The following is a 26,642-nucleotide window of genomic DNA, read 5'->3' on the forward strand; positions in this document are numbered from 1 at the left end:
AGATAACTGATAAACTTTGGTCCCGTTTTCTTGAGTGAAATGTTTTTGTAAACATCTATTGTTCGTATCCTGGGAAGGAGAGCAGGGAGGATCAGCCAGCGGACGGATTCATCCGCTGGCCTCGGTACCAGCTGCCTGGTCTCTGGCTGCAAACAGCAACACGTCATTACGGCTGGTTGACTCCACCTCTAAACGCTACGTTACACACATCAGACAGCAGAAACACACCTTGATATAAAATAATGGATCTAAAACAGCCAATCAGATCACTGGATCTGTCTTAACTGCTACTCTGGTCTCTGACGGCTCGTCTTCGTATTTTTCTAAGGTAATTAATTTCTTGTGGCTTCGGTTTCTGATGATTATGATGAGCTGTTGGTCTGATTTTACCCACTGGATTGTTTGATTCAAATTCTGGATGACTGTGAAGTTGAACAGTGACTGTTTTCTTTATGGTTTCACTTTTACACACGACATTAACGGACCTGAGGAGAACATTGAGACTCTCGGCAGAACGAGGGCGTGAAGAAGAGGTGAAAGTTTTAATATCCAGCAGCCCTCTGACAAACCGGGAGCATCTCACCAGTTTCACTTCATAACTCTGATATTTGCAGACTGAACCTGGAGAGTTCAAACCGAGTTCAGAAATACCATTTATTATCTGTTTCAGGCCTCCAACATGAAGGGTGCTTTATAGATAAAATTACTTAAGTTTTGTCATAACAGTCACAAGAGGATTAACGCTGTCATATGTGCTGAACTGCAGTTTTATGTAAGATTTCAGTGAAAATTCGACAAATTAAGAATTGTATACATTAACTGAATATAACCGAAATCAAACTAATGTATTTAAAATACAAGATTCACTTTTTTTGTTGAATTGTGGTAATAAATGTTTCGATCACATCCCAGTTTTGATACAGCTGAAGAGGTGAAGGTAAGATGGTGGCACTGATGTCTTTCCTCCCCAACAACTGGGACTCAGACGGCCGTTCAAAAGTTTTTCATACAAACAGAAAATATATTTTTAGACTCACAAGACGGATAAAGTTATAATTATGTCTGGAACAGAGATTCCATTTTAAAATTAGGTTAAATTTGGACAAATTAAGAATTAAATACATGTTTTTTTAGACCATGGTCTAATAAAATTAATTGAAATAAACCAAATTAATGTATAAAATACATGTTTAACTGTTTTTGTTTGTTTAATTAAATAAATGTTTAAATTACGTTCTAATCTCGGATGCAGCTGCAGAGTTGAACGCAAGATGGCGGCCCTGATCCTTGCTGTCAGTTTTCAGCCGTGACGTGTTTCCTCCCCAAGCGCCGGAAGTAGATCTATCCAACGGCCGTCCAGAAGTTTTTAACACAAACAGAGGAGATCCAGGATGTTTTACTGCAGCGGCGGCGGTTCCGACCCACTCAGCATGTCTAAGAGCGGCATCCTGAGAGGAATCATCACCGAGAAGCTGAGCACCGCCGCCCGGGAGATCATAGCGGTGGTGGAGCGGACCGTGGCCGACTATGAGAAGGAGGCGTCGGGCTTCAGACGGGAGATCGACCGCCAGAGGAGGCAGCTGGAGCTGCTGCAGCCGCAGGTCAGGCTGACCAGAGGAGGTCAGTGGCGGACAGGAGAGGCGCAGTTTGGCTGAATTAAAGCAGCTGGGATGTTAATCAGATGTGTGTTTGTGTGTGAGAAGCCAACGCGGGGCTCCAGGATCTGCGGAGCCAGGAGCTGGTGGTGGTAGGTGAGGAGCAGCGGCAGCATCCAGGTGGGATGAACTCACTGGTTTTAACCGAACCAATATACCGAACCGAACTGGTTTAAAATCAACGTTTCTTTATATTTATCACTACAAGAAGTCTGGAGTTACTCATTTCTATCGCATTTTAACCTGTGATTTAGATTGACTCAAACGTCAATTTATTTTTGCACCTAAATATCTGCTGTATAGTCAAAGTTAACTTTTTGTGTTTGAAATTTAAAACTAACGAAAATAACCTTGACAATCTCGTGCAGTAAAATACCATTAGTTACGGGGTTCCGTTTGTTAAAGCAATAAAAAGAAAACGGAGATATTAACCAGCAAGTTGAATAAAAATATCAGAAAACAGCAAATCAATTAAAACCAACAGTCTGGATTAAATGGAAAAGAGTTAATAAACTGGATTTATTTACTCTATATTTAGCTACAACTGAGCATTTTTATCTCGCTAAGTATTTCAGCTAGCTAAAACATTTAGCTTACTTAAATATCAGCTAGCTAGAATATTAGCTAGCTAAATATCAGCTAGCTAGAATATCAGCTAGCTAGAATATTAGCTAGCTAGAATATTAGCTAGCTGATATTTAGAATAGCTAGCTAAAATATTAGCTAGCTGATATTTTAAGTGAGCTAAATATTTTGTTTAGCTAGCTAAATTTAAACATTCAGTCCTAAACTAAGTAATTTATTGCTAATTAAATATTTAGTTAACTAAATTTCGTTTTGGGGCTGAATATTTAAATAATCTAAATAGTTAGCTTGCTAATGATTTATTTTGTTTATCATGAATGAATAACTTGGTGAAAACGTGAACTGGTGTTTCTCTGCAGAGGGTTAGGGTTAGGATGTGGTTACTGTTAGTTTCTGACTGTAACTTTATTACCGGCTCTCTGTGTTTGTTTATCTGGGTTGAGACCAGATGAGGGTCATGTTTTATAAAACTGATAGAGAATCGTCCAGCTGTTTCCAAACACCAGTCCGACCAAACTGCGGTTTTTATTTTTATTTTCGTCCAGATGGGAGGGACTCCGGGAGCCTGGACTTCCTGTGGTACGGTGATGATGACCATGATGAAGACATTCAACCCGTGGTTCCGGTGACTCCGCGGTCCAGACCGAAACGGGAGGATCTGACGGACCCAGACTATGAGATATCACCAAGGTTACGCATCTGTTATTGACTATAATGATTGACTCATCTGGCAGATTTCGGGTTTAGCCAGAAGTTGTGTTTACGAGTGTCTGACTGTTCCAGGTCATTTCCATCCCGAGTCCGACCTGAGAAGAGGAGAGCCAGTAAACCTCTGAGCTCCCTGACCCACCTGGACTTCCGGGTCCGGGTTCTGGACAACCCTGAGACCGAGGTGCTCTCCAACATCGGTACGCTCCAGACGAACCCGTCTGCTGGGTTTTCCTGAGGGGAAATGTTCTGAGGTCGTTCTGCCGTCTGACCCGCTGAGCTCCGGCTGAAGGTTTGGTTCTGTCTCCAGTGTTTCAGAAGAATCCCATTCAAAACTTCAGCTGTCCTCGGGATCTGCAGGAGTCGGACTTCCTGGACCTGCTGCGCTCCTCCGTCCCTCAGCTGGCTGCAGGAGAACCGTTCGACCTGTTCATAACCGATACCAGCAGGAAGCTGCATCCGCTGAGGGTCAGCGCTCTGACCCCGGAGGAGATCTACAGGACCATCAGAACCAGCGGGAACTCGGCCCTCTACGTCCGCCTGAAGGTTTCCACTCCAAACCCTTTACCACTGATTCAGCAGAACATCAGGCTGGTTCTGGACCAGCTGGGCCTTTCCAGCGTTTTAGAGTTCACAGGAATCATCCTGAGAGATTTTAAGGTCCACCAGGGATTTCCAGGGATTGAAACCCAGTTATGCTGCAGCGAGTCGTTGCGTTAACTTGACCTTTAGTTACGCTGAAAGAAATCCTGCTTGATGTTGTGCTGGATGGAGGCGACGCAAAGTCATGGCAGGCAGCGCAGGAGGTGGCACTGATGCTGCACTGATGCTGCACTGATGCTGCACTGATGCTGCACTGATGTTGCATTGATGTTGCATTAGGTCGTGGTTTGTGTGTTCAGTTGCTGTTGTTGTGTGTTAGTCCTTCATAATGCCAGTTTTTACAGTGTCTTCAAAGTAGTAATATTTATTTTAGGCCTTAAATATTCATATTTTCCATTCAGTGTCTTAGAATCCATCTAGCTGGATCATAAACATGTTTTTTCATTTTGAACATTTGCAGACAGCAGTCAATCCTCAGAGCAGCAGTGATGTTCTTCATCAGCTGGATGAAGAGTTGAGCGTCGGCTCTGCCACACCATCCAGTGATCAAACCGAGGAGAACCTGAGGTAACCAGGATCCACACTCTGCTCTCCTCTGCTGCCCTGCAGGGTTTCCACACGCCTCCTCTGTTCCCCTGCAGGTTGTCGTCTCCCGTCGATCAGCCTCAGAGGAGGCGGCGGGGCCGACCGCGCGCCGGAGAGGCACCGGCTCACCACTTCCTCAGAGTCTGTGTGTTGGAGGACAACCAGTCAGACGCTCCCACAGAAACTGGTGAGTGTAAAGCTCTGCTTCATGGCGGTGAAGCTTCTCCAGCTCAAGTCGTTCCTGTTCCAGAGCTGCAGACGTCGTCGGTGCAGGATCTGAAATGTCCTCGAAGGATGCAGGAGGCCGAGTTCTTGGACCTGCTGAGACTCACCTTCCCTCAGCTGGTCGGAGACGACAAAAAGATCAACATGTACAAGTCCGACCGCAGCAGGAAGCTGCAGAAGCTCAAAATGAACAACCTGACGCCGGAGGAGATCTACAGGAGCATGAGGTCCACCGGGTCCAAGAAGTCCGTCCTCTACGTCAAACTGAAGGTACGAAAAATCATCTGCTGCAGTACGAACCCGACTCTGCAGAACATTCAGTGGAAAGAAACCAACATTTACTAATCGTTACTTAGGACAGAACAGCCCAACTGTCTTTGTATACCTGTTAGCACAGCGCCTTAGCATTAATTTAGCGCATTAGCAGAACTAACGTTTAGCATTAATGCTTCAGGGTTTTTTGCAACTCATGTTTTAGTTTTTGGTGCCGACTTCTGGTTCTACCATCAGACACATTTGCAGCATCGGCTCTGATTTAGTCCAAGCTAAACGTCCGACTGCAGCTGAATGTTCTCTGATCCCTGGAGACAAAACTGATCCCTGCTTGGATCTCAGGGTTGTTGGGTTGATCTAATCAGTTTCTGTTGAACTTTTAGGCCAAACTGCCCTGCAAAGAAATTCAGGAACCAGAAAATGGTCAGAATGAAACTTTGAACTGAATGTTGAAGGATTTGTTGATTTCCTCCTCAGACAGGAAAAGGCGATGAAAGCAAAAACGAGGAGCAGAACCTTCAGCTGGTGAAGGACGAGCCTCAGCCCACTGACTGTGTGGTTCTGGAGGACGAAACCGCTCCGCTTCAAAGGTAACCGCTGACCAGCAGAACCAACCCGTTATCAAACCCCAGACAGAGCGGACCTGTCCTAACTTGTTGCGTCTCTGCAGCCCTGAGGATCTGGACCGTAGCAGAGCGCATGCAGCTGCGAGCGACGCTGGTTCTGGAGGGGAAAACGAGGCGCTGCGAGACGACGATGAGTGGGAACCAAACGCCGAAGATCTGGAGGAAGGTGATGATCCACAGCCAGAAAGGACCTACAAAGGCCCCAGGCGATTCATGGAGAACGGCAGGGAGAGCAAGGTGGTGTGCCAGGTGTGCGGCGTGTGGTACCGGACAATATCGGGTTTGACCAGACACGCCTGGGCGCACATTGGAGACCCAAAGAGCATCTGCGGGGTGTGTGGAGAGACCTTTAATTCTGCAGAAGACATGAAGGTACATTTTGAAGTTCACCAAAAGATCCATGACTGTTCATACTGCGGGAAGGGGTTCTTCACCGCTTCGGGCCTGAAGAACCACGTCTCCCTGCACACGGGAGAGCGGCAGTTCAAATGCAGCCACTGCAGCAAAACCTTCGCTGTCCAGTCCGCCCTGAACGTCCACCTCTGGATCCACGTGGAAGACCGGCCACACAAGTGTGACTTGTGTCCAAAGACGTTTGGACTGAGAGGCCAGCTCACGGCTCACAAGAAGAGTCACGTGAGTCGGGACCGGTACCTCTGTAACATCTGCGGCCGCTCCGTCAGCGACCTCAGGTCTCTGACTCGCCACAAGTTGACGCACTCAAACGAGCGCCACTACGGCTGCAAAGTCTGCGGGAAGCGCTTCAAGCTGGAGCACACCCTGAAGGAGCACATGAAGGTCCACACCACCAGGGACCGGATGTTCCTGTGTCACATCTGCTGCAAGACCTTCCTGTCCAACAACGCCCTGACGGGCCACATGAAGACCCACAGCGGCGAGCGGCCGTTCGGCTGCATCGTCTGCAGCAAGAGCTTCTTCAACAAGTATGACCTCCAGAAACACATGCGGGTTCACACCGGGGAGACACCGTACGGCTGCTCCCACTGCGGCCGCCACTTCAAACTGAAGAGTACCCTGAACGTCCACATCCAGAGCCACCTGGGCATCAAGCGGTACAGCTGCGGCGTGTGTGGCAAAGCGTGTTCTCGACAGGAGCACCTGAACGTCCACATGAGGACCCACAACGGAGAGAGACCCTACAGATGTTCCTTCTGTGACAAAGCCTTCACCCAGAGCCACTGCCTGAAAACTCACATGAAGAGCTTCCATCCTGAGCACGTCGTCTTCCAAGAACCGTCGACTTCCTTCATCCAGCCACTGGTCACTGAAGGAAAAACCGAATCAATGACCGATGGAACGTCTGAAGGATCGGCCGAGTTAACGACCGACAGACTCTAAGGTTTTTATCTTTGCTAGCTTGGTTTGTTTGTGCCAATGCTGTAAATCTAGAAAACAAGCATCTTAGCAGCTTTATTTGCATAGTTGACTTCTTAATCTTGTTGAAACTGTTGTTAGTCGTCCTCTGGTTAGTGTTGCAGAAAGAGTCAGGTCAAAGGTCGTGGTCGGGCAAAAATCAAAATATCGTGAGAAAAGAAGTATCCAATTTAAATATCAAAATCCACAATAATAATCTTTTTTTTGGTTTTCTTTTGCTTTAGTTTAACTGTGACTGTTTAAACAGAAAACATTCCAACGTTTCATTTTATATCACATTTACTGAGGTTAACGGTTTAACTCAGCAAAATGTCCTCACGGTTCATGAAGGGCAATAAAAAAATGGTTTCCTATCAGAATCTGGTGATTTTTTTTTTCTTTATTAGCTAAAAGTGGCTAATTTGCACTAGCATCAACACTCGTCGGTGTGGAAGTTGTTGGAGGAAAACCCAACCAAAGGACTCTAAGGCTTTTATCTTTGCTAGCTTAGTTTGTAGCCAATACTGTGTCCTGTATATCTAGAAAACAAGCATTGTAGCAGTTTAATCTACATAATTGATTTCTTAATTTGTTGAAACTGCTTTTTAGCGTTGCAAAGAAAACATCAGGTTAAAGGTCGTGGTACAACCTGAACGGGTTAAAGTCCGAACAGCATCGTTATAAAAGAAGAAACGGATCTAAACATCAAAAACTACAATGTTGATCTTTTGCCTGGTTTTCTATTGCTTTAGTTTTACTGGGACCATTTTTGTGTTGACAAAAGAAACAGAAAACATTCCAGTTGTATCATTTTGTTTCATTTTTATTGAGGTTCACCGTTTCTATATGAAAATGGGCAACGACAAAATGGTTCCTCACCAGATTCAGGAGATTCTTGTAGCTTAAAGTGGCTAATCTATACTAGCATCAACACTCTTTGGTGTGGAAGTTATGGGGAAGAGATGACCGTTATTATAGAGAGTATAACTTCAGCAGATAACAAGAAGGCTGAGCAGGGTAGAGCAAGATTTATTTCAATCAATTAAAATACATTTGGAAATGTTGACAGTCTTATGGAAGATAGATTACCATTTAGTCACTAATGCTAACTGCGCCAGTTATGCTAAAGGCTAATTTGTTAAAAATATCACTTCTTTCTTTTAAATACTAATAAACTCCTGTTTTACTGCAGAATGACTCTTCTTTCACCCAGTGTGACGTCTCCTCTGCTGCCGTTGGAAACATGACAGAAAGGCTGTTAGCTAAATTAGTGATTTAGCTAACAGCTAATCTAATGCTAAATGCTAACTCAGACCAGTTTCAATCCCTTCCCACCACGTTTTGTGTTTTTGTACAACTTCTGAAGAACCAAGACAATAAAAATCACAGCAGAAGAAAAAACATTGAATCCAAGAGCAGAAAGAAGAAAATATTTGGTTTAAATTCGGTTTTCTGTCAGGAATTATTTCATGGAGCAAATGGGATGAAAACGGTTTTACTGTTAGCAGATTTTCAGGCTGTTTCTGAGAAATAATTGTTTCATTTTGCTTTAAGCTTTTCACTGTAAAGAAAATACATTGAATTAATTCATGGTTATCAATAATCTTCTGTTCTGAACTGTCCTGTGTGTGAAAGCAAGAAAAAAACTGAACTGGACCAGAAACCGGGTCAGAGTTCACACGGTGACATTTTTGGGGAAACTAACCGGTTTTCTCTGGTTTTGTTTTCTGTTGCTTCGTGACTCGTGTAAACGCTGAAACCGGATCTTATGTTCAGTTCTGTCCTGTTTTTGTATCGACCCGTTTCAATAAAACACTGAGCTTCTCGAATTTTTACGTTGCTGTTGTTTATCTTTAAATCTGGCGATGCTAATGGAAGGATCTCCATTAGCAGTCAGTGTAGCAACTAACCTGAAGAAGCCTCTGACTTAAGACAGACTGCATGACGGTAATAACACGCTAACAGCTAAATATACGGGCAGCAGAGACAATAATTAGTGATTAAAGTTAAGAGTTTTTCTGTTTTGTTCTGAACTCTGAGCCGGTTTGACGTCAGCGTTTTATGCTAACGAGCCGTTGTTCCCTGTAGCTCTTACAGACTTTGTTTAGACTGTTTTCCAAATAAACTCTCCGTTGGGCTGCGGCCGCCACTAAACATCCTGTTTGTATAAATTATACCGTTTTCTCTTCAGTGATTTTATATTTAGTTTCTATGGTTTCACGGTTCTCCATGTTTTTTGTTTTCTTCTCTTTCTGTGGACAGAAAGTTTAAATTTCTGTCCTAACAGTTAAAAAAAGTGAATTTGAGTTGATAAAACCTGCAGAAGTGAAATTTTGCTCGATTCAAATCGTCAGGATGGGAGCAAAAGTTCAGTAAAACATTTTGGAAAAGTTGCTTTTCCACTTTTAAAATAGATAAAATAGAAAATCTTTTACTACAAAATACAACCAATCAGTTGATATAATGGATGATTTCTTAGCAAATGTTGCTAAGATAATTATAATTTTCTGCGGTTTTACGCCTTCGATTGTTCGGTTCCGTTTGAAGAACATTTTACCTTCAGGCTCCTTTCAGTTCTTTCACAACAAACAATCAGAATATCAGAAAATCAAACTTTCAGATTTATGATCGTATTTGAGTTAAAAATGTCCCTTTATGTTATTATTTATTTAAACTTGTATTCTGGTCAGATTTTGTTGGAGAGGTTAAGGGTTTTGTGGTTGTGGGCATCCCGCAGAGTGAGCAGGAAGAGGAAGTGTTGCCATGGAGACGGGCGGGCCGTTAAAGTCGCCCAGATTGTTTCTGTCCAGCTGATGTGGATTAGCTCTGATTTGGTTTGAGGCTTTGCAGTAAAACGTTTCTGACAGCCGCCGCGGCAAATCCACAGGGAGACTCAACCCTGACACGACCTGTGACCCCCCCAGGGGTCAGAGGTCAGAGAACCGCGAGACAGAAGAGATCTGCAAGGAAAGCTTTGGATGGAAACGGTTCAGAAAAACAAATATTTCAAGAACTTTGGCTTCTTTATTTAGGCTTTTAAAAGATGTTTTAGGCAAAAGTCTTATTTCAGGAAGGTGATGATATTAATGTTTCAGCACAAATGTAACATTTTGTCCAAGTCGAGTTTATCTACATCACTTTTCAGCAACAAGACATTTCAAAGATCTTAAAACACATCAATCAACAACAACTGAAGCATCACATCAACATGTTGATTAATGTTTTATTTATAATGTTTCTAAATCATCTCTACCCAGCTGGGCTTTTAGTCTACATTTAAAGGAACTCAGTGTTTCGGCTGTTATGCAGTTTTCTGGACGTTTGTTCCAGATTTGTGGTGCATAGAAGCTGAAAGCTGCATGTTTGGTGTTTAACGCAACGATAAGATGGAAAAACAGCAACGATGATTTCAGATGAACTTCCTGTTGCTTCTGCCCAACAACAGGAAGTTCATCTGATTAAAAACCAGCAGTTAATGATATTAACTTTGGATCATCAGGAATGTTCTGGATTTAAATGAGGAAACTTGAAACAAACCTCCTGAATCATAGAAAGGTTTTGTTGCTGCAGTGAATGTTTGTGTCGTCAGAGTAACGTGATGTGATGCTTTCTGTCCGTCTGGAGAACCAGAGGCAGATCCTGGCTGTCGGTGCGAAGCTTTAAAACACGCTGAGCGTTTCTCTCTCTGATGATCCGCCAGACGCCGCCAAACGAGTTTCTCCGTTTGTTTCACCTCCTGCAGGATGGAGCAGATTCTCACTGCAGAAGTAAGTTTCCTTTATTATCAAATGAAGAACTTAGACTGAAACCTTTTACTGTTTTTAAAGAAAGACGTTGTTTACAAAGAATATCTTATTGCTAATTTAATCTCATTTTAACAAAGGTAAAGATGTTTTCATGTTATTGTTTTAAATATTTTAGTTTTAATATTTTTAATCTTGTTTAATTTTCTGTATTATAACTGATGATTTAATTCATCACTGGAAGAAAATCCTCATCATCAAAAGAGACGTCGGCGTTTTATTCAGGCGTTATAATAATTATACAAATAATTATAAAATCATCAGTTAGCAGGATTTTATCTTTGTTCAGAAAATATTAATTAGTTTGAGGATCTAAAATGTGAAGATGTGACAAAAAATAACAAACAATTTTAATAATGAATAGATGAGAAAAGAATATGGTTCCAAAAGTTAATTAATGTTAAAACATAACAAATTAAACATTGATTATTACATCAGTATTACTGATTTTTTAATTATTGATCTTATTTTAGGAGATGCTGTTTATGAATGGACTGAGTGGAAATGTTGCAGAACCGAACTGTGGTGAGTAAAAATAAATGATAGATAGATAGATAGATAGATAGATTGATAGATAGATAGAATATTCATGTTATTCAGATATTTTCAGATGTTTTCATGTTAATATTCAGATATTTTCAGATGTTTTCATGTTAATATTCAGATATTTTCAGATATTTTCAGATGTTTTCATGTTAATATTCAGATATTTTCAGATGTTTTCATGTTCATGTTCAGATCATCAGCCCTCATTCGATTGGCCCACTCAGGAATCCGAGCTGCAGTACTGCAGTCTGACCAGCAGGGGGCAGATCAACTCACAGGCTGCCGTTGCTGTGAGTTTTCCCGCCTTTCTTAAGTCATGCGGACGGAGACGAGGAGGGGACCCGATACATGTCCCTGAAATGTTTAAGTTAAAGTATTTTAACATAAATAATGTTTCATCCTGTGATATAAAGACTGATTTATTTATTTCCAGGTCACAAAGAATCAGTCTGTATAAGGGAATAGCTTTATTTTGCTTCCCTTGAAGCCAATATGTTCTCTTTCTGACACAATTAGTGTTAAATCTGGTCCAGGGGGCGCTGCAGGCCCTGAGGCAAGATGTCAGACAGGATGACCGCACTGCTGAGTCCAATGGCCTCTGAACGACTGGAACATGAAACCGCTGCAAACCGTTTTCTCTTCCTGTTTGTCAGACACTCACAAACTGAGGGGCAAAGGTCAGAACTGGTCCAGTTAGCGATGGGAGGAACTGGAGTTATGGGTTTTATTGCGTTTATACCGCCGTCTAGTGGCCGCCGTGTTAACTGCAGCTCAAGATTCAACAAAGTTAAACACGATCATTTTAAAACAAACACGGACATGTTTACCTGAAAAAGCAGAGTATTAAGACCATACTAATAAAAAATAAAAATATGGGAATAAAGTCTTAATATTATGACAATAAAACTGTATTATTTCAAGAATAAAGTCAATGTTTAATGTATAAAGTTGTAATATTATGACTTCATTCTCATTTAATTCTACTGATATTGTGACTTTATTCTTGTGAGATACAGTAAAATTTTAAAAGTCCTTCATCAGGACAAGACAATTAAAAAAAAGGACACAAAATATATTTTTTAAATTCTTGTTATTTAATGACATCATTCAGAAAATGTTATAGTTTTATTGTTATTATCACTGTGACAGAATATTGCTGCTGTTTGTCTGGGCAGAGCTCCGTCCATCCTCTGGTCCCCCTCCTCCTCCTCAGCGACAGGCACCTCCCCCTCCGCTCCCCCTACAGCCAGCCAATCAGCAGGCCCGTTGCCCGGCAGGCCGACCCTCCCTCCTGGACACGCCCCTGTTACCACGGCAACAGCGTTTCCAGGTGAGTTCCGCGTCGTTGAGGCAGGAAACGGGAATCAGAACCTTCAGTTGTTTTGTTCTTCTGCTCAGTAATGAAAATGCCTCCTGATTTTATTTCTATATATCAGCTGGTTGTAGTTTTTGTCCAAACTACTTGGGGGTGAAAAGTTTAATCAGTTATGGATTTAATCACATCTGATCAATTTTTCCTAAGATTTTATTGATTTGAAGAACATTTAGTACCTTAATATAGCGGACAGCAGTGGTGAGCTAATGTGATTATAGCAGAGCTAGTTTCTTTAGTCTGGCGCTTTAGCTAGCTTTGAAAACATTTTTGCGCACTTAGCGCTAATTTCCATTAGCGCCAGAATTGGGTAGTAACTACATGTACTCAGTTACATTCTTTGACTTTTTAAAGGAAAAAGTAACTTTTATGAGTACTGTTACTGCGCTTTCCATTTTACTTTCATTGGAGTAACTTTATTACGAAGTATTTTTACTCTTACATGAGTAAAATTTCTGGATTTTCTCCCCACTGAATGAAAAACAAACATGTTTTAACCAAAAATTCACCAGATTCAGACACACAGCTGCAGTTTTTACTAACGTCTCAAGTTTTATATTGAAAGAATATGATTTGGAAAAATATGTCTTTTGTCTTATTTTGATTTTTCTTGGTAAATTTTTACTTGAGTGCGATTTTTGGTACTCTGCCAACTCTAATTAGTGCTAATGGAAAATGCTGAAATTAACAAACTGAACTTTATTCAGAAGAATAAAGTTTGACCTCTGTGTTGAAGTTTTGGCCATCACCTGCTAAGTTTCCTTCAAGCTCATTAGCGTTAGCGTTGGCTGAGAGCCATGCTGCTGGAGGCCATGTTTCTGCTGTGTTTGTCGGCAGGCAGTCGGTGAAGAAGCCGCTGAACGCCTTCATGCTCTACATGAAGGAGACGCGACACCAGGTGCTGCAGGAAGGACGGGAGAAGGAGAGCGCCGCCATAAACCGCATCCTGGGACGCCGGGTGAGACGCCTGATGATGTCACAGTACCTGCGTTTCCATTCACTGTAAAATTGCGCAAACTGAAATTACGAAAATAAATCAATAGAAACACAACAATTAAAAAAAACACTCAAGTTTTTTGATGGAATATTTCAGTGGTTTTTCAGCCGTATAGAAATCTCATGAGTCATGTGATCGGATATTACTACTGACAGAAACGCCGAAGAAGACGACAGGAAGTGGTAGAATGATGATAGTTTGTTTTGCTCTCACAGCGTCATAGATCAGAAAAGGTTGTGTGTCGATCCAACGTGTTGAATCCATCGCTCTTCTGTAAAATGGCCGACTACAGTTTCCCCAATATGCAGCCGCTCCCAAGTAGGAAGAAAACGTCGATATTACATAATGCTGCCCCTTTCACAGAAATACTACAATTGCAAAAATATGTTATTCGTATTTTTTTATTACACCAGTAGGAAATAGAGAAATATTTGCCCACATTTACAGTGGAAACGCAGTTTCTGGTGAAACCAGACCGACACCTCGGTCTGGTTTCTGGTGTCGGTCTGGTTTCTGGTGTCACGCCGTTTCCCGGCCGGCCTGATGTTTGTCTCTTTGGGCCAGTGGCGCGCTCTGCCTCGATCGGAGCAGTCCCGGTTCTACGATCTGGCCCAGAAGGAGCGGCTGCTGCACATGCAGCTCTACCCCGGCTGGTCTGCCAGGGACAACTACGTACGTACCAAACATCCTGAACACTCACAGCACACACCTTCAGGAAAAAACTCAGGTTTTCCTTCGTTTCCAGGGAAAGAGGAAGAGGAAGCAGATGGCGGGAAACTCTTCCAGGTCAGAGGTCATCTGCAGCCAGGTTCAATGATCCAGCCAAGTCAGACAGCAGCTGCTTGTAAAGATTTTATAGACGATAATCTGAAACTCTGCACTGATGTACAGTAAAAATGAGACGTGGGAAATGTTTGGGAATATTGCAACGTTCTTTAATGTTCAAATAATATTAGGCAGTCCCGATCAGATATTGATGTTGAATATCGGTCCGATATCGGCCAAAGAAATGAGCATCGGATTTAAATGGAATGGATCAATAATCTCAGACAGAAGGAGGTCGCTGCAGCATTTAGTCTGCTCCAACGTTTAGTCCGCTCCAGCATTTAGTCCGCTCCAGCATTTAGTCCGCTCCAGCATTTAGTCCGCTCCAGCATTTAGTCCGCTCCAGCATTTAGTCCGCTCCAACGTTTAGTCCGCTCCAACGTTTAGTCCGCTCCAGATTTTCTGTCCCGGTTCATAATAAATGGGTCAGTTGTTTTCATACCTAATGTTTTGACTATCATGTTCGGTTTGAATAATTTTAATTGATGAAGCATCATCTCACTTTTCACAATACAAAATAAATAATAAATATAAGTTTCATCCTGATATCGTATCAGATAAATATGATCACAGTTATGATATCGGTATTGATTTGGAAATGAAAGTTTTATTGAAACATCTTCATAATATCCTGTTTGAATCCAATGAGTGTAACCATGGAATCCATTTAAATGTTTTATTTTTATAAAAATTCACATTTAATCAGTTTAATTCATGTAATCCAAATAAATCATTTCATTCCCGACTGGAATACAACCAACAACCTGACAGATTTGGATGACCGTTTTGTTACTTTTGTTTAAAATGATTCTGAAAAGGCTCAAAAATATTCATACAGCTCTAAAGCTTCACCACATCCTGGATTTCACCTCCGATATTCGATCGCTCGTCTTTCACACTCCACTCCAGCAGGTGGCAGTGATGCGCCTTCACCGGTTCCACTAAGAAGTTAAGAACTTGGAAGCAGCCAAAAGGAAAAAACTCCTTCCATAATATCCTGCATGCCATCTTTTCTTTGTCCTGTAAAGTGAAATTTTATTTTCTGTTTTTATTCAAGTGTTTCCTCCTAACCGGAGTTTTTCCTGTAATTAGACGTAGTTTGTGTTTCATATATTGTTAAATATTTTCTTCCTCCTGTCTGGATATTTACTGTGAAAATAAAGAAAGTTTCACCATCTGAGATTTGACTGATCGATTCAATCCTCCTCATTTTTGACAGTCAGAAGGGAAAATAAATGTTTTGCATGATCGAGTCAGCAGAATACAGCCATCATAACAAAACGAAAAAACAGCAGAAAGACAAACCTGTAAAACAGTTAAAGTTAAATTTATGCCCCAAACTTTCAGCTCTACTGATAAACATTCAGACGACTCAATGGTTTTGGGTCTGATGGATCAGAGGCATCCAAACGATCAATTTCAAACAAAATCATTTCAAAAGGCCCCCAAACCACACTGGACACCTCTGCTCTATAGCCAGGGGTGTCTTGAAACAGAAGAGTGGCCTAGTCAAAGTACAGGCCTGCTGATGAGTGATTGCAGCACCAGGTTGGCTGAATAAACAAAATCATTTGAAAACTGATTTTTGGTTTTTATTCAGGTTATTTGATGAACTGAAACATTTAAATAGAAACGCCGTGAGTTAGGGGGGAATACTTCCCCAAGGCATCGTTAAAGTCCAACAGAACCGAGCTCAGAACCGAGCCCGGAGAACAGGAGAAACATTTGAACGATGAGGTGAAACTTTCTGTCCGTCTGCAGCGTCGAGGAACAAAGTTCAGCCAGCAGCAACGTTTCACAGCTTCGACTGGAGGAGAACCGCTCAGACCGCCGGCCCGGAAAGGTCCGTTTGGGTTCAGCACGCGCTCTCCAGGAGCAGAACTCAAAACGTCTTTCTGCTCCTCAGCTTCAACATCCAGAACAAGTTGGGCCAGCAGCCTGGAACATGAACACCTCCAGCTGCTGAGCAGAGTGGTACCAGGTGGGTTCTACGGTCTGGGTTTGGGTCCCGGTGGGCCCCCCCCACCCTGTCCGGTCCTCACTCGTCCCTCTCGATGCCCATCGTGTGGTACCGCTCTTTGCAGGAGGACAGCAGGGCCCGCGGCGACAGGAACACGACCGGAACCGTCGTCCGGACGTTCCTCTCCAGGAAGTTGAAGACCGGGTTCCACCAGACCCGGGTCAGGCAGCTGGTCGAGGCGCCGCACAGATCCTGGACAGACGTCACCAACAAGAGTAAGAGCAGAAGGTAACAAACTCCAGGCTACAGGTCCGACTCGGCTAGCAGACAGAAGCTAAGCTAATTCTGCTAGTTAGTAAAAATCAGAAAACTGAAAAACTGAAACAGCTGTAATACATAATGCTTAAAAGTTAAACACTAAACTTATAAGCATTATACATTACATACATATAATATAGATTATTGTTGTCATAGCAACTGTTAAGGCAGTTAGTTAAGGAGCCTACCAAGATGGCTGTCAGCTACAAAGTTCCTGGACGTGTTTCTACAGAAACAGGTTTTAGATAAGTTAAGAAAAAGAATCAGAAAACGTCACTGCAGTTTGGAGAAATAAATAAGAATAAAAAGTTACATTCAAAATCACAACTGCTGCTAAAAACCATCTGATTCCACCATGAATCCAGCAGAGGGCGCCCCAGCACAAAGTCCTCAACTTTTCTACATTTGCAACAAAATGAAAGCATTTTATTTGGGTTTTATGTAATAAACCAATAGAGCAGCACATGATGGTGAAGTACACTGTAAATTATAACTATTTAACCGATTAAACAAGTGAATATAAGTCGACTCTGGTCAAGGTTTTGCTAACTCAAAATAAGTTTAGCAAACATTCAAGCGTTTCATTTTAATTTTTAACACATTTTGTAACATGTTGTGAAAGAAGAGATGAAGTTCCCATTATGCTTTGCAGGTTGCTCCACTTTACCATTAATTATGTTTAACTGGGTACTGGAATAACAGGTCCAGTTTTTATGTACTTTCAGTTGTAAAGGTTTTTTGACACAGAGGGTCAGTACCAGTCCAGTCCAGTTTGACCACCGCTCTGCGCTCTGACTGAGTTCTGGAGCTTTTTGGACTGAAATAAGTAAATAAATTGTTTTCTATAAAAAATACTTGTAAATCATCCAGGAAGTTTTCTGGTTAAGTATTTCCTTTCATAAGTTGATTAACGTTAGAAAATGCGAGTGTTCAGAAGCTCCAGTTATTATTTATAGATTCAAAATAAAGTGTAACATTTAATTACTGCTTAGATTTATGAAGTTAACTGAAGCTACGCTCACTAAAAGTTCACTAGTTGGTTTCTCAGTTAAATGAATGAAAACTAAAACTTTTTTAGAGGCAATGAGTTTGTTTGCAGTAAAAAAATGATACGCAGCTTTCAACTTTAACAAAATAAATCTGAACTCCTCAAGCCAAAGCATGGTGGTGGCAGCATCATGCTGCTGATGATTTTCTTCAGCAGGAAGACGTAGACTGGTCAAGTCAAAGTCCAGACCTGAATACATTTGAACTTATCAGATTTAACTTAGAATTAAAATCCGTCCATCATTTTCCTTCCCCCCATCAGATTGCTGCTGCAACCGGACAGAGGCGTGTGAACGGTTCTGCCGGGACCGAACGGTTCTGCCGGGACCGAACGGTTCCGTCGTAGCTGATCGGACTCACGCGATTGTTGGCCATGGTGTGGTACCACCAGAAGATCCTGGTGGTGACGTAGTAGGCGATGACCACGTCGATGCTGTAGTGCTCGTGACCCACCAGGATGCAGACGACCCCGGAGACGCTGAGGAGCCAGCAGGCCCAGCGGTACAACCACATCCAGCGGGGCGAGTCTGGAGAACACAGCTCAGGTGAAAACAGGTTGGATCTGCCTTCCACTTCAGTCAGCTAAAGACCAGAACCAGGAAGTGGCACCACATGATGGCCAGTGGCCAAACGATTGATTTTAAAAGGCGTGTTTAAGGAAGTTTATTGTTAAACTTTGTGTGAAAAGCTGCTGAAGCTCATCTGGAGCTTTGCTGGGAGAAAACCGTTTCTGTGGACTCACATTCCTGAATGAAGAGGTAGGACAGCGTCAGCATGACCGTGTGGCCGCTGTACAGGAAGTCTCCACACATCAGGTAAGAACCAGTCAGAGACAAACCTGGAAAATAAAGTTTGATTAGCTTTCGATCAACTCTGCAGGGATCAGCTGTGAGCCAATCAGAAACCAGGGCTTGATAATCAACCAATAAGCCATTAGCGTGATGCTACCTCCTCCTGAAATGAGCCGGAGGATCCTCCATATTTTCCCCGTTGAGTCGTTGTAAAGCTGCAGGGAAACAATCGATTATTGGCTCCGAGCTTCAGCAAACACACTGAGGATGAGGAGAAGAAGAAGAAGAAGTCCAGTTCAACAACCAACCTTTGGGGCGCAGACCATGTGCTGCCCCGGCACCGGCAGCGTGGTGATGTACATGGTGACGCAGCGATACATGTAGAGAGTCCCGATGAGGAAGAAACACCGCCGGCCCACGATGGCTCTGCAGAGACGGAGAACCAATCAATAACAGATCAATAAAGCTTAAAAACACAACAAATACAGGCGAAACCAGACGTCATGGAAACAAAGGAATATAAACGCTGTAAATACGTCATTTGCTTCTACATCCATTATTATAACTAATAATAATAGTGGATTGTTAATGGTTAATGTAAAGGCAGAACCTATATTATTATTAATAATATTATTATTAATGGATGTAGTTACCCCAGTTACCCCAGTATTCCCAGTAACCCCAGTATCAGTCAGTGGTCATACTTGTGTTTGAGCAGCAGCCACTGGACCAGCCACAGCCCGACCAGAATCAGCCCGTTGGCCTCGGTGATGGTGAAGGCCCAGGAGACCCGGTCCACGTAGTCGAAGAACTTGTCCGGCAGCGGCGGGCTCACCGACTTGTCGGGTACTCTCTCATGGACGATGGTGATGACGACGGTGGTGAAGACGAGGTTGAAGAAGGCGTAGAGGAAGGCCACGCCGGTCTTCCACCACTCGCTGGGCAGGCTGTCGGCCGGCTCCGCCTCGGCGCAGATCTTCTCGTAGTCGCAGCGTCTCTTCAGCTTGTTGTTCAGAGACTCGATCAGCATCAGGCTGCACAGCCCGCCACGCCTGTCATTACCGTCGAGGTCGTCCGGGGGAGGCGACGGCGTCGAGGCGTGGCGGGTGGGGTTACCGTTGGCAACCCTCTGTGGATGAATCTGTGTCGGGGAGTTTGACGAGGTCACGTTGGCTTCCACGGGGATCCGGACTTCCTCCTTCTCAATCAGCTCTGAAGCGGCCATGGACTAAACTTTATCAACCAATCAGAGTCCTTCCAGTCAGTCTGTTAACCAATAACAGGCCTGATTGATTATCAGGTCTGGTGCAGGTGTTTGGTCTCCGAGGTCACAGATAAGGCAGAACCAGGTCAGGTGAGTCTCAATCAGCAGAAACCTGAAAAACAAACATTTAAATTTACATTTGAGCCATTTAGAAATCAAACATTCAGTTTCTCTGAGGTTAAAAGTGATTTCTGGTTTCCACTCCTCAAAACAGGAAAGACAGTCTGCAGGTAAACAGTCTGCAGTTAAACAGTCTGCAGTTAAACAGTCTGCAGTTAAACAGTCTGCAGTTAAACAGTCTGCAGTTAAACAGTCTGCAGTTAAACAGTCTGCACAAGCTGTTAAGATGCTACATTTTTAGATTATTTTTCCACTTAATCTGACATTTATGCAAACAAAAATCAAACTGATTTATTTAAGCAAACGCTGCATTTAACAGTAAACAGACAGAGTCTCTCTACTGGCTGGTGTCCAAAGTTTAACCTTCAGGAATGTAAGAACCTGCAGCTGATCTGATCTGATCTGTAGTAAAACTTTAAAAATGAGACTCAGCTGAGATAAGAGTCCTGTCTTTGTAGATCGGAATCGGCCAATCAGCTGTAAGATGTAAACTATCCAATCATTTCTCATGAAGGTCTGAACTCTTCCTGCCGCCAGATGATTCATTTCATGAGTCATTCTTTTCACCTGCAGCAGGAATTTTTTTATCTTTAGTCGGCCGACAGGTCGTTGACCTTTGCACACACACCCCATTGTGTGTGTTTACATCAGCCTGAGCGCACATGCACCTAAAATCATTTCCATATTTAAACATCTGGGGTTTTATTACAGAAACTCTGATCTGATTACAGTAACTGTGTGTTTCTGCAGGTTCTCATGCATTTTTCTCCCCAGACTCTGAGCAGGAAGCGGCTTGACTTCAGGTAACCACAGAGAACCTCCCTCACCGAGACGCCCTGAGAACCAGTCTGGTCACATCCACTGGGAGGATGAGGAGGAGTCAGTTCAGCTTCAGTATCGGCTCAATGACAAAGCCCAGCTGAAGGTACAAAGCCCTTTTATTTGCTCTCTATTTGTGGAGCTTCACATATTTGAATATCACAGATATTTACTATCACACTGATGAAACCAGATGAGGAAGAATGTTTCTGTTTGCACAAGACGACCAACAACTGGAGCGTGAATGATTGAACTTGCAGAGAGCTGAAGCTGAGTGGGCTCCAGAGGACGCAGTGAAAAGGTTTTGGCCTTTAGCTAGTTCCATACGAACCTGCAGCACAAACACTTTATGGTCAAATTAGATAAAAATGGAGCCATTTAGAGAAATGTGGATCAGGATCAGGTTTCCAAACCTAAGAACACTGCTCCAGCTGTCAAACATGGTGGTGGCAGCTTCATGCAACAGCTGGGTGACAGATGTTAGAGAGACTTTGTCACTATATTTAGTGACTTTTCAGAACCTCTAGCAACTTTTTCCTGTTCTGGGAAACTTCTGGCAGCAACAAAGCACCAATCATGATCCCACCATTGGAACCAGTAGGACCATTCAACTGCAGTAGCTGTTTAACCACAGGAGGGCAGCAGTGAGACGGTTTTAGGCCAAATATTGAGGAATAAAACTTTTTACTTACACATAATAATAGAACCATAAGGAACCATTTATACAGCTTATGGGTTTAGTTATTCCTTATAGACCAGAGTCAGAACCATGTGAGCGACATGGTTGGGTGTTACAACAGAACAGTGACCCAGCCTGGTTCTGGAACGAGTTACCATGAGGCTTCTGGAATAAAAATCTAGATCTACACCAGTTTAAATGAGCTCCACCAGTTTAAATGAGCTCCACCAGTTTAATGAGCTCCACCAGTTCTGATACCAGTTCTCCAGAAGCTTCCTGATGGAGATAGAGGAGTGAATCTACAGCAGACCTTTTACCAGAACCATGAATATGTTCTGGATGAATAGATGTTCTGATCGGCACCATAAAGATTTCGACCTACTGATGCGAAGCGCTGAAATCGGTTCTCATTGACGTGATAATCGTTGCATCATTTTGTTTCCGAACTCGACACCAGGCCGGGTCGAACTATTTCTACAGAACTCAGTCCGAAGTGTTGTCTGATTGGTCAGAGGTTTGAGTTTTATGCAGACGCTGCTCAGACAGAAATGTTGATATCTCTCTCTAACTAATCCGCTTCCATTATCCGGTTTCTGAAGGAGACATAGAAACTTTTATCTGATGCAATGAGGAATTATGTAAACTTTTATGATTCTTCATATTATAAAATATGACTGGTGAATGGTTAACAAGTCCTGGATGGAAACTGTAACGTTGTTGTTCACAGATTGGGGTGTTTGCAGAACAGTGTGGTCTGCGCCGTGGTCTGGGAGGTGTGTGTGTGTGTGTGTGTGTGTGTGTGTGTGTGTGTGTGTGTGTGTGTGTGTGTGTGTGTGTGTGTGTGTAAATGCAAACATGCAGGAACCATGTGACTGCCTGCTAGGATTCAGATGAGGTATGTGGGAGCCTGGAGGATCCAGAGCAAAGGGTTTTTCTATGGGCAGCTGCAGACAGAGCTGGACCAGGGGTGTCCTTAAGGGGCAGCAGGAGGGTCACATGGTGGGTCTGCATCCTGCAGGACCAGGACTGTAACACCGCTGCTCTACTGAGGCTCTACTGCAGGTTCTCAGACATCTAGCTCTGGTTTTAGCATTTCTTCTTCACTGACTCTCCTGTACTTGTGCATCATGACAGATGTGTTCAGGAACATAAGAAAAGTTCGTTTCAGATGTAGATGTGCGTTACATGCCTCCTCCGCCCGCTGACTCCCAGGAGCCTGTGTGTGGTGTTGGCCGGTATGTGAGCTAAAACCTGTGACTGCCAACTCATCCAAGGGGATTAAGGAAACCATCCCTGGTTGATCATGAGTCACAGAAAAAGTAAACTCACCAAGGCCAGGCCTAAAATCTGTTTCTAGAGCGTTTAAACTACGTTATGGATCAAAACTTTAACAGGAAGTTGTACTCTATTCCAGCTGCTGTTTGGAGCCGTTTAACCTGGAGAGTTTCTCCTCTGAACAGACTCTCTGTGCGTTTCCTGGCAGCTTCCTGTTTACAGAGTAGCAGGGAATCAGGCCTAATGAAGTTAGAAACACGAGAATTCAATTTCCACAGATTAGAGCTGATTCATCAACACGATGGAGGCGAGGAGGAGCTACAGCCTGAAAACGGATATGATCAGTCTGACAGACAGACTCCAGATTATCAGTGAATGAAAGTCAGATTATTATCAACAAAGACATGATGCAACAGCTTATTCTATTCACTAATAATAAATAAACCATGTTTAATCAACTAAATATTCTCTCAAGTCTCATAAATATGCTTAGATAAAAAATGTTAACACTAAAATAAAACACTTTAGCAGATGTGAGGTCAGGTTATTAAAGATCTTATGTGTCGTGTTTTATACAGTTAACATAAATTAAGGAAACTTGTTTGAATTTTAGAGCTTAAACATGCAGACATGTTTCACTAAAATGATTTTTAAACACTTTTACAAAATATCAGAAAATAAGTGACAATATTCACTTTCCTAACTGGCTGAAATGCAAATGTAGTTGTAGACCAGGAAACCCATATTTAGCCATATTTACAGTAAAAATATTTACCTCGCTGTTGTTTTCTAGCTAGCTCAATCAAAACAGTCTCTTTAAAAACTGTCTCTAAGTCAACTGATCGATCGCTCAAAGTTTGCTCGGAGACTTAAAATAGATTTTTTTAAAGTGACTTTAAACTTTGTGGAGTTTTCTGAGATTTTCTTGAGTCGTTCATTTTGAAATTAAGACATGAAGCTGAATCCAGGAAAACACCTGTCGACCACAAAACGTAACTTTGGAGGTTTCCTCTCCGCTAACCAATAAAATCTAAAATAATTTATGGTTTTCTTCCTCTTTTAAGGCAGACGGAGATGTACTCACCGCTTTCTGAAACAATTCCACGTCTTCTTCTCGGAAATCGGTGCCTTTTTCCCGTTTTCCCCTCCGTCCTCCTTCTCTCTCTCGGCCGGGTGAAGGAGGAGCCCCTCCCCTGGCCCGCGGCTCGTGCCTGGCGTTCCTCCATGTTTAGACTCCAAATATGGTTCGTTTCCTTCGGGACGCAGACAGCCCCCTCCCTCCCTCTCTCTCTCTCTCTCTCTCTCTCTCTCTCTCTCTCTCTCTCTCTCTCTCTCTCTCTCTCGGTTTCCGCCCCGCTGACTCACCTCTGCGCATGACTCACCTGAGCTCGGTTTCACTCGGAATTTTCCGGAGAAAGTTGAGAAATACAGAGCTAGCTGAAGCTAGCAGCGAAGTTTCCGGCAGATTAATCTAAAATATTCGTCATTACCCCAAATTATTTGTTAAACTTGAACTTTATAGTTCATTTTGAGTCAGTATTGTAAACATGGAAACGTAAGCATTTGTGTATTTCTAACTGACTGATTTAATACATATGAAAACGGAATAATTAAAACAATATTAAAACATCTGACAGACAACCTGTCAGATAAAAACTAAATACAAACAACCTGAATGCAGTTTTCCTCTCATTCATGTCTCACTAATAGATGTTTTCATTCCAAACAATCAGATTTTATTTAGAATAATAGTTCTCTGTTATTTCTGAACTTTATATTTCAGTTGCTTATTTTCTTATCATGTTATAGTCAGAGGTGGGAACCAAACATTTCTACTCAACTAAGAGTAGCAAACATGGTCATATTTTCACACAAGTAGCTATCCAAGATATTACTCAGGAGTAAAAAGTGTTTGGTAAAAAGGTGACTCAGGTTGAGTAACTAACAGATCCGAATATCTGATGTAATCGTTGAAAATGATGTCATCCTACAGACAAAAAGTATTATGTGCAACTTCAAGTATTTTAAGGACTAAAATGGAAATAATAATACAAATAATGATTATAATTACAAAATAACAAATTTAGACTGAACTTTCCTAAATCAATTTCTTTCAATATGTCAGAACAGGTTGGAGATCTTCCAGTCATCTACATGGTTTACTGCATCTTCTTGATCTTGAAATGACACAACAGGCTCAGCAGATTTAAAGTAACATTAGAACAAAGATTATGAACAAACAAAAGGTGCAGTTTTTAATGCTCAAAAGGTTGAGAAACAGCATTTTATCACCTCGTTCACTGAAAACAAAGCAGAAACGAATCTTAGATCATTGCAACATCCAGGCTCCGACTGGTGACTTAAATGAAACGCATCAAATGTAACATTCAGACGTACAAAAGGTTCATTAGTTGTTCAAAAAATATAATGAAATAAAACTTTGTGGAATTTAGAACCAATGACTCTGAAGAGTCCAGCTGTTCTTCATAAACCCTGACCACAATATCCAACATGCTGTTTCACTGCGGTAAGTTATTTGTTTGTAGTTAAATCAAGCAAACATTTGCAAAACATCTGGTGTAAAACATGCAACACTGTTTGAATGTCAACATGCAAAACAGGGTTGCTAATGTAAGTTAGCTTAGTCAGTGGACAAAAAAATAGATTTAAAAAAAATCATAAAACTAAATAAATAAGTTAAATTAAATCTAAATCAAGACTGGAGCACAAATCTCTACTTACTCATCTTCACCAGTTCACTCTGTTGTCCTCTGATTAGGTTGGGGCTTGTAGTTTGCCCAATTCTCCACTAGGTGGAGCTAATTGTTCATTAAATCAATGCAACCACAGTTCAAGAACATTCATGTCCTGCTGAGCTTGACTTAAAGAGATCAATAAAAAATTACATTTATTAGCAAAGAAAACTGTTTATTAGTGACTTATGTCGTTGAAATCTCAGATAAATACTTTAATTTCAGATTTTATTGGAATTTCATGTAACAGACAAAAATGAAAGGAAAGTTTTTATTCATAACAGAAATCTTTTATGAATAAAAAGTTGAAATCTGAATTAAATGCACTGATTTTTGTGGTTTTATTGACTAAATGTGAACAGGTCCAGGGGTGTGAAGACTTTTGCAAGGCGCCGGTCATCATGCAGTTTGTCTTCACTCTGTTCAATGAAATACGGTGGATATCAAAACGTAAACCTCTGATACCCCTGTGGTTAAAAGTGGAGGTATGTGACCTTTGACCTCTGGCCACAGACGGCGCTGATGGAGGCAGACAGCTGACAGAAGGCGGACCGGAGGCGAAACCCCTGGGCTCCACGCGCGTTCTGCAGCGGAGCCAGCCGAGCGTCAACATGGACAACATGGAGAACCTGTTCAACCCCAGGTACCAAACGCTTTACCGAAACTAACCAAACCACCTGAGGCTGCTCTGTTTCATTCCCAACTGTGAAATTTATCTTAAAAAGAAGCACTAGTTCATCTTTGTTTTCCAGATTAAGTCTTAAAGTAGAAACATTTTGGTCAACCTTAGAGCAACAACAGACCTGGATGTTTCACTGAAACTTCAGTCATTTTTCCTGAGTTTTTTTCTGTTTCCCAGTCATGTATCAGTCTGAGTCTGTTCTCAGTGTAGTTACCGTACGCTCATGTGAGTGAGCTCCACTGGCTGCAGGTATTTTTAGCATCAGGCCTGTTGCAGCTGTTGTGTCTCTGCATGTCAGGAGCTGTGAGTGGGTTTGTTTAGCTGCTGTGGGAGGACACAGGAACGGTTCCCACAGGACAGAAACTCACATCTACAGCGTCAGCAGCAGCCGCAATTAAAAAAATATTCTTTTTAATCACCAACTACATTAGTCTCTGTTAATCCAAAATGTTAATAAACAACAAACATGCATGTTTACGGAAGTAAACGTGAGGTTTTGGTTTCTCAGGGGAATATCTGCCAGCTATTGTACAGAATTATTACACAACTAAATGAAAAACTTTTTCCTTCCTCATTTTTCTATTTTCATCTGTTTAGGTAAAAATTATAACCAGCTCAAAACTTCCCAGTAAACACAAAAAAACAGTCCTTGAATATGGTTGTTTTATATCAGTTAATATTGATCATTATTGATTAGTTTTTTGTTTTAAATATTCCAAATACTAACAAACTGCTGATGTGACCTTTACTGTTTTGG

General features: G+C 42.1%; 4 protein-coding genes across 5 annotated transcripts in view; 3 read left to right on the plus strand and 1 right to left on the minus strand.

Annotated features, from left to right (window-relative positions):
- The first annotated feature begins 1,327 nt into the window (after positions 1-1,327).
- LOC102224523 (zinc finger protein 37-like) lies at positions 1,328-8,463 on the plus strand. 2 transcript variants are annotated; one of them, XM_023345576.1, is made up of 10 exons: positions 1,328-1,620; positions 1,704-1,775; positions 2,786-2,930; positions 3,024-3,148; positions 3,259-3,494; positions 4,012-4,118; positions 4,193-4,323; positions 4,387-4,631; positions 5,112-5,224; positions 5,305-8,463. In XM_023345576.1, exons 1-10 carry the CDS (start codon positions 1,392-1,394, stop codon positions 6,617-6,619), a joined length of 2,718 nt encoding a protein of 905 aa, XP_023201344.1. In that variant the 5' UTR covers positions 1,328-1,391; the 3' UTR covers positions 6,620-8,463. The 2 variants fall into 2 exon arrangements, with proteins under 2 accessions (XP_023201344.1, XP_023201345.1); XM_023345577.1 differs by lacking the exon at positions 1,704-1,775.
- On the plus strand, positions 6,541-15,492 carry LOC111610761 (transcription factor 7-like). Its single transcript, XM_023345580.1, has 8 exons — positions 6,541-6,620; positions 10,335-10,401; positions 10,911-10,962; positions 11,176-11,273; positions 12,159-12,313; positions 13,193-13,313; positions 13,917-14,024; positions 14,098-15,492. The coding sequence occupies exons 2-8, from the start codon at positions 10,378-10,380 to the stop codon at positions 14,167-14,169; spliced, it is 630 nt and encodes a 209-aa protein (XP_023201348.1). The 5' UTR covers positions 6,541-6,620; positions 10,335-10,377; the 3' UTR covers positions 14,170-15,492.
- Positions 14,888-23,649, minus strand: LOC102224273 (phosphatidylcholine:ceramide cholinephosphotransferase 2-like). Its single transcript, XM_014473833.2, has 7 exons — positions 23,535-23,649; positions 18,998-19,669; positions 18,602-18,719; positions 18,451-18,508; positions 18,245-18,340; positions 17,863-18,029; positions 14,888-16,389 (listed from the first exon to the last, which is right to left on the minus strand). The coding sequence occupies exons 2-7, from the start codon at positions 19,516-19,518 to the stop codon at positions 16,216-16,218; spliced, it is 1,134 nt and encodes a 377-aa protein (XP_014329319.2). The 5' UTR covers positions 19,519-19,669; positions 23,535-23,649; the 3' UTR covers positions 14,888-16,215.
- LOC102221506 (aminoacyl tRNA synthase complex-interacting multifunctional protein 1-like) overlaps positions 22,051-26,642 on the plus strand; it is a 32,345-nt gene continuing 27,753 nt past the window's right edge. The window contains exons 1-3 of the mRNA XM_023345578.1: positions 22,051-22,070; positions 25,566-25,639; positions 25,717-25,846. Coding sequence (XP_023201346.1) covers positions 22,066-22,070; positions 25,566-25,639; positions 25,717-25,846 — 209 coding nt within the window. The 5' untranslated portion in view covers positions 22,051-22,065. The remainder of the gene's footprint in view (positions 22,071-25,565; positions 25,640-25,716; positions 25,847-26,642) is intronic.

Source organism: Xiphophorus maculatus, chromosome 14 (genome assembly GCF_002775205.1).
Source record: "Xiphophorus maculatus strain JP 163 A chromosome 14, X_maculatus-5.0-male, whole genome shotgun sequence".
NCBI lineage: Eukaryota > Metazoa > Chordata > Actinopteri > Cyprinodontiformes > Poeciliidae > Xiphophorus > Xiphophorus maculatus.

Bases quoted from the DNA above. Each gene is read 5' to 3' on its own strand.
- LOC102224523 (XM_023345576.1), top strand. From the start codon at position 1,392: ATGTTTTACTGCAGCGGCGGCGGTTCCGACCCACTCAGCATGTCTAAG. The intron at 3,149-3,258 runs GTACGCTCCAGA...TTCTGTCTCCAG, and splicing joins CGAGGTGCTCTCCAACATCG to TGTTTCAGAAGAATCCCATT. The intron at 4,324-4,386 runs GTGAGTGTAAAG...TTCCTGTTCCAG, and splicing joins AGACGCTCCCACAGAAACTG to AGCTGCAGACGTCGTCGGTG.
- LOC111610761 (XM_023345580.1), top strand. From the start codon at position 10,378: ATGGAGCAGATTCTCACTGCAGAA. The intron at 12,314-13,192 runs GTGAGTTCCGCG...GTTTGTCGGCAG, and splicing joins CACGGCAACAGCGTTTCCAG to GCAGTCGGTGAAGAAGCCGC. The intron at 13,314-13,916 runs GTGAGACGCCTG...TCTTTGGGCCAG, and splicing joins ACCGCATCCTGGGACGCCGG to TGGCGCGCTCTGCCTCGATC.
- LOC102224273 (XM_014473833.2), bottom strand. From the start codon at position 19,518: ATGGCCGCTTCAGAGCTGATTGAGAAGGAGGAAGTCCGGATCCCCGTG. The intron at 18,720-18,997 runs GTATGACCACTG...CCGTCTCTGCAG, and splicing joins TGGCTGCTGCTCAAACACAA to AGCCATCGTGGGCCGGCGGT. The intron at 16,390-17,862 runs GTGAGTCCGATC...ACGTCTGTCCAG, and splicing joins ACACCATGGCCAACAATCGC to GATCTGTGCGGCGCCTCGAC.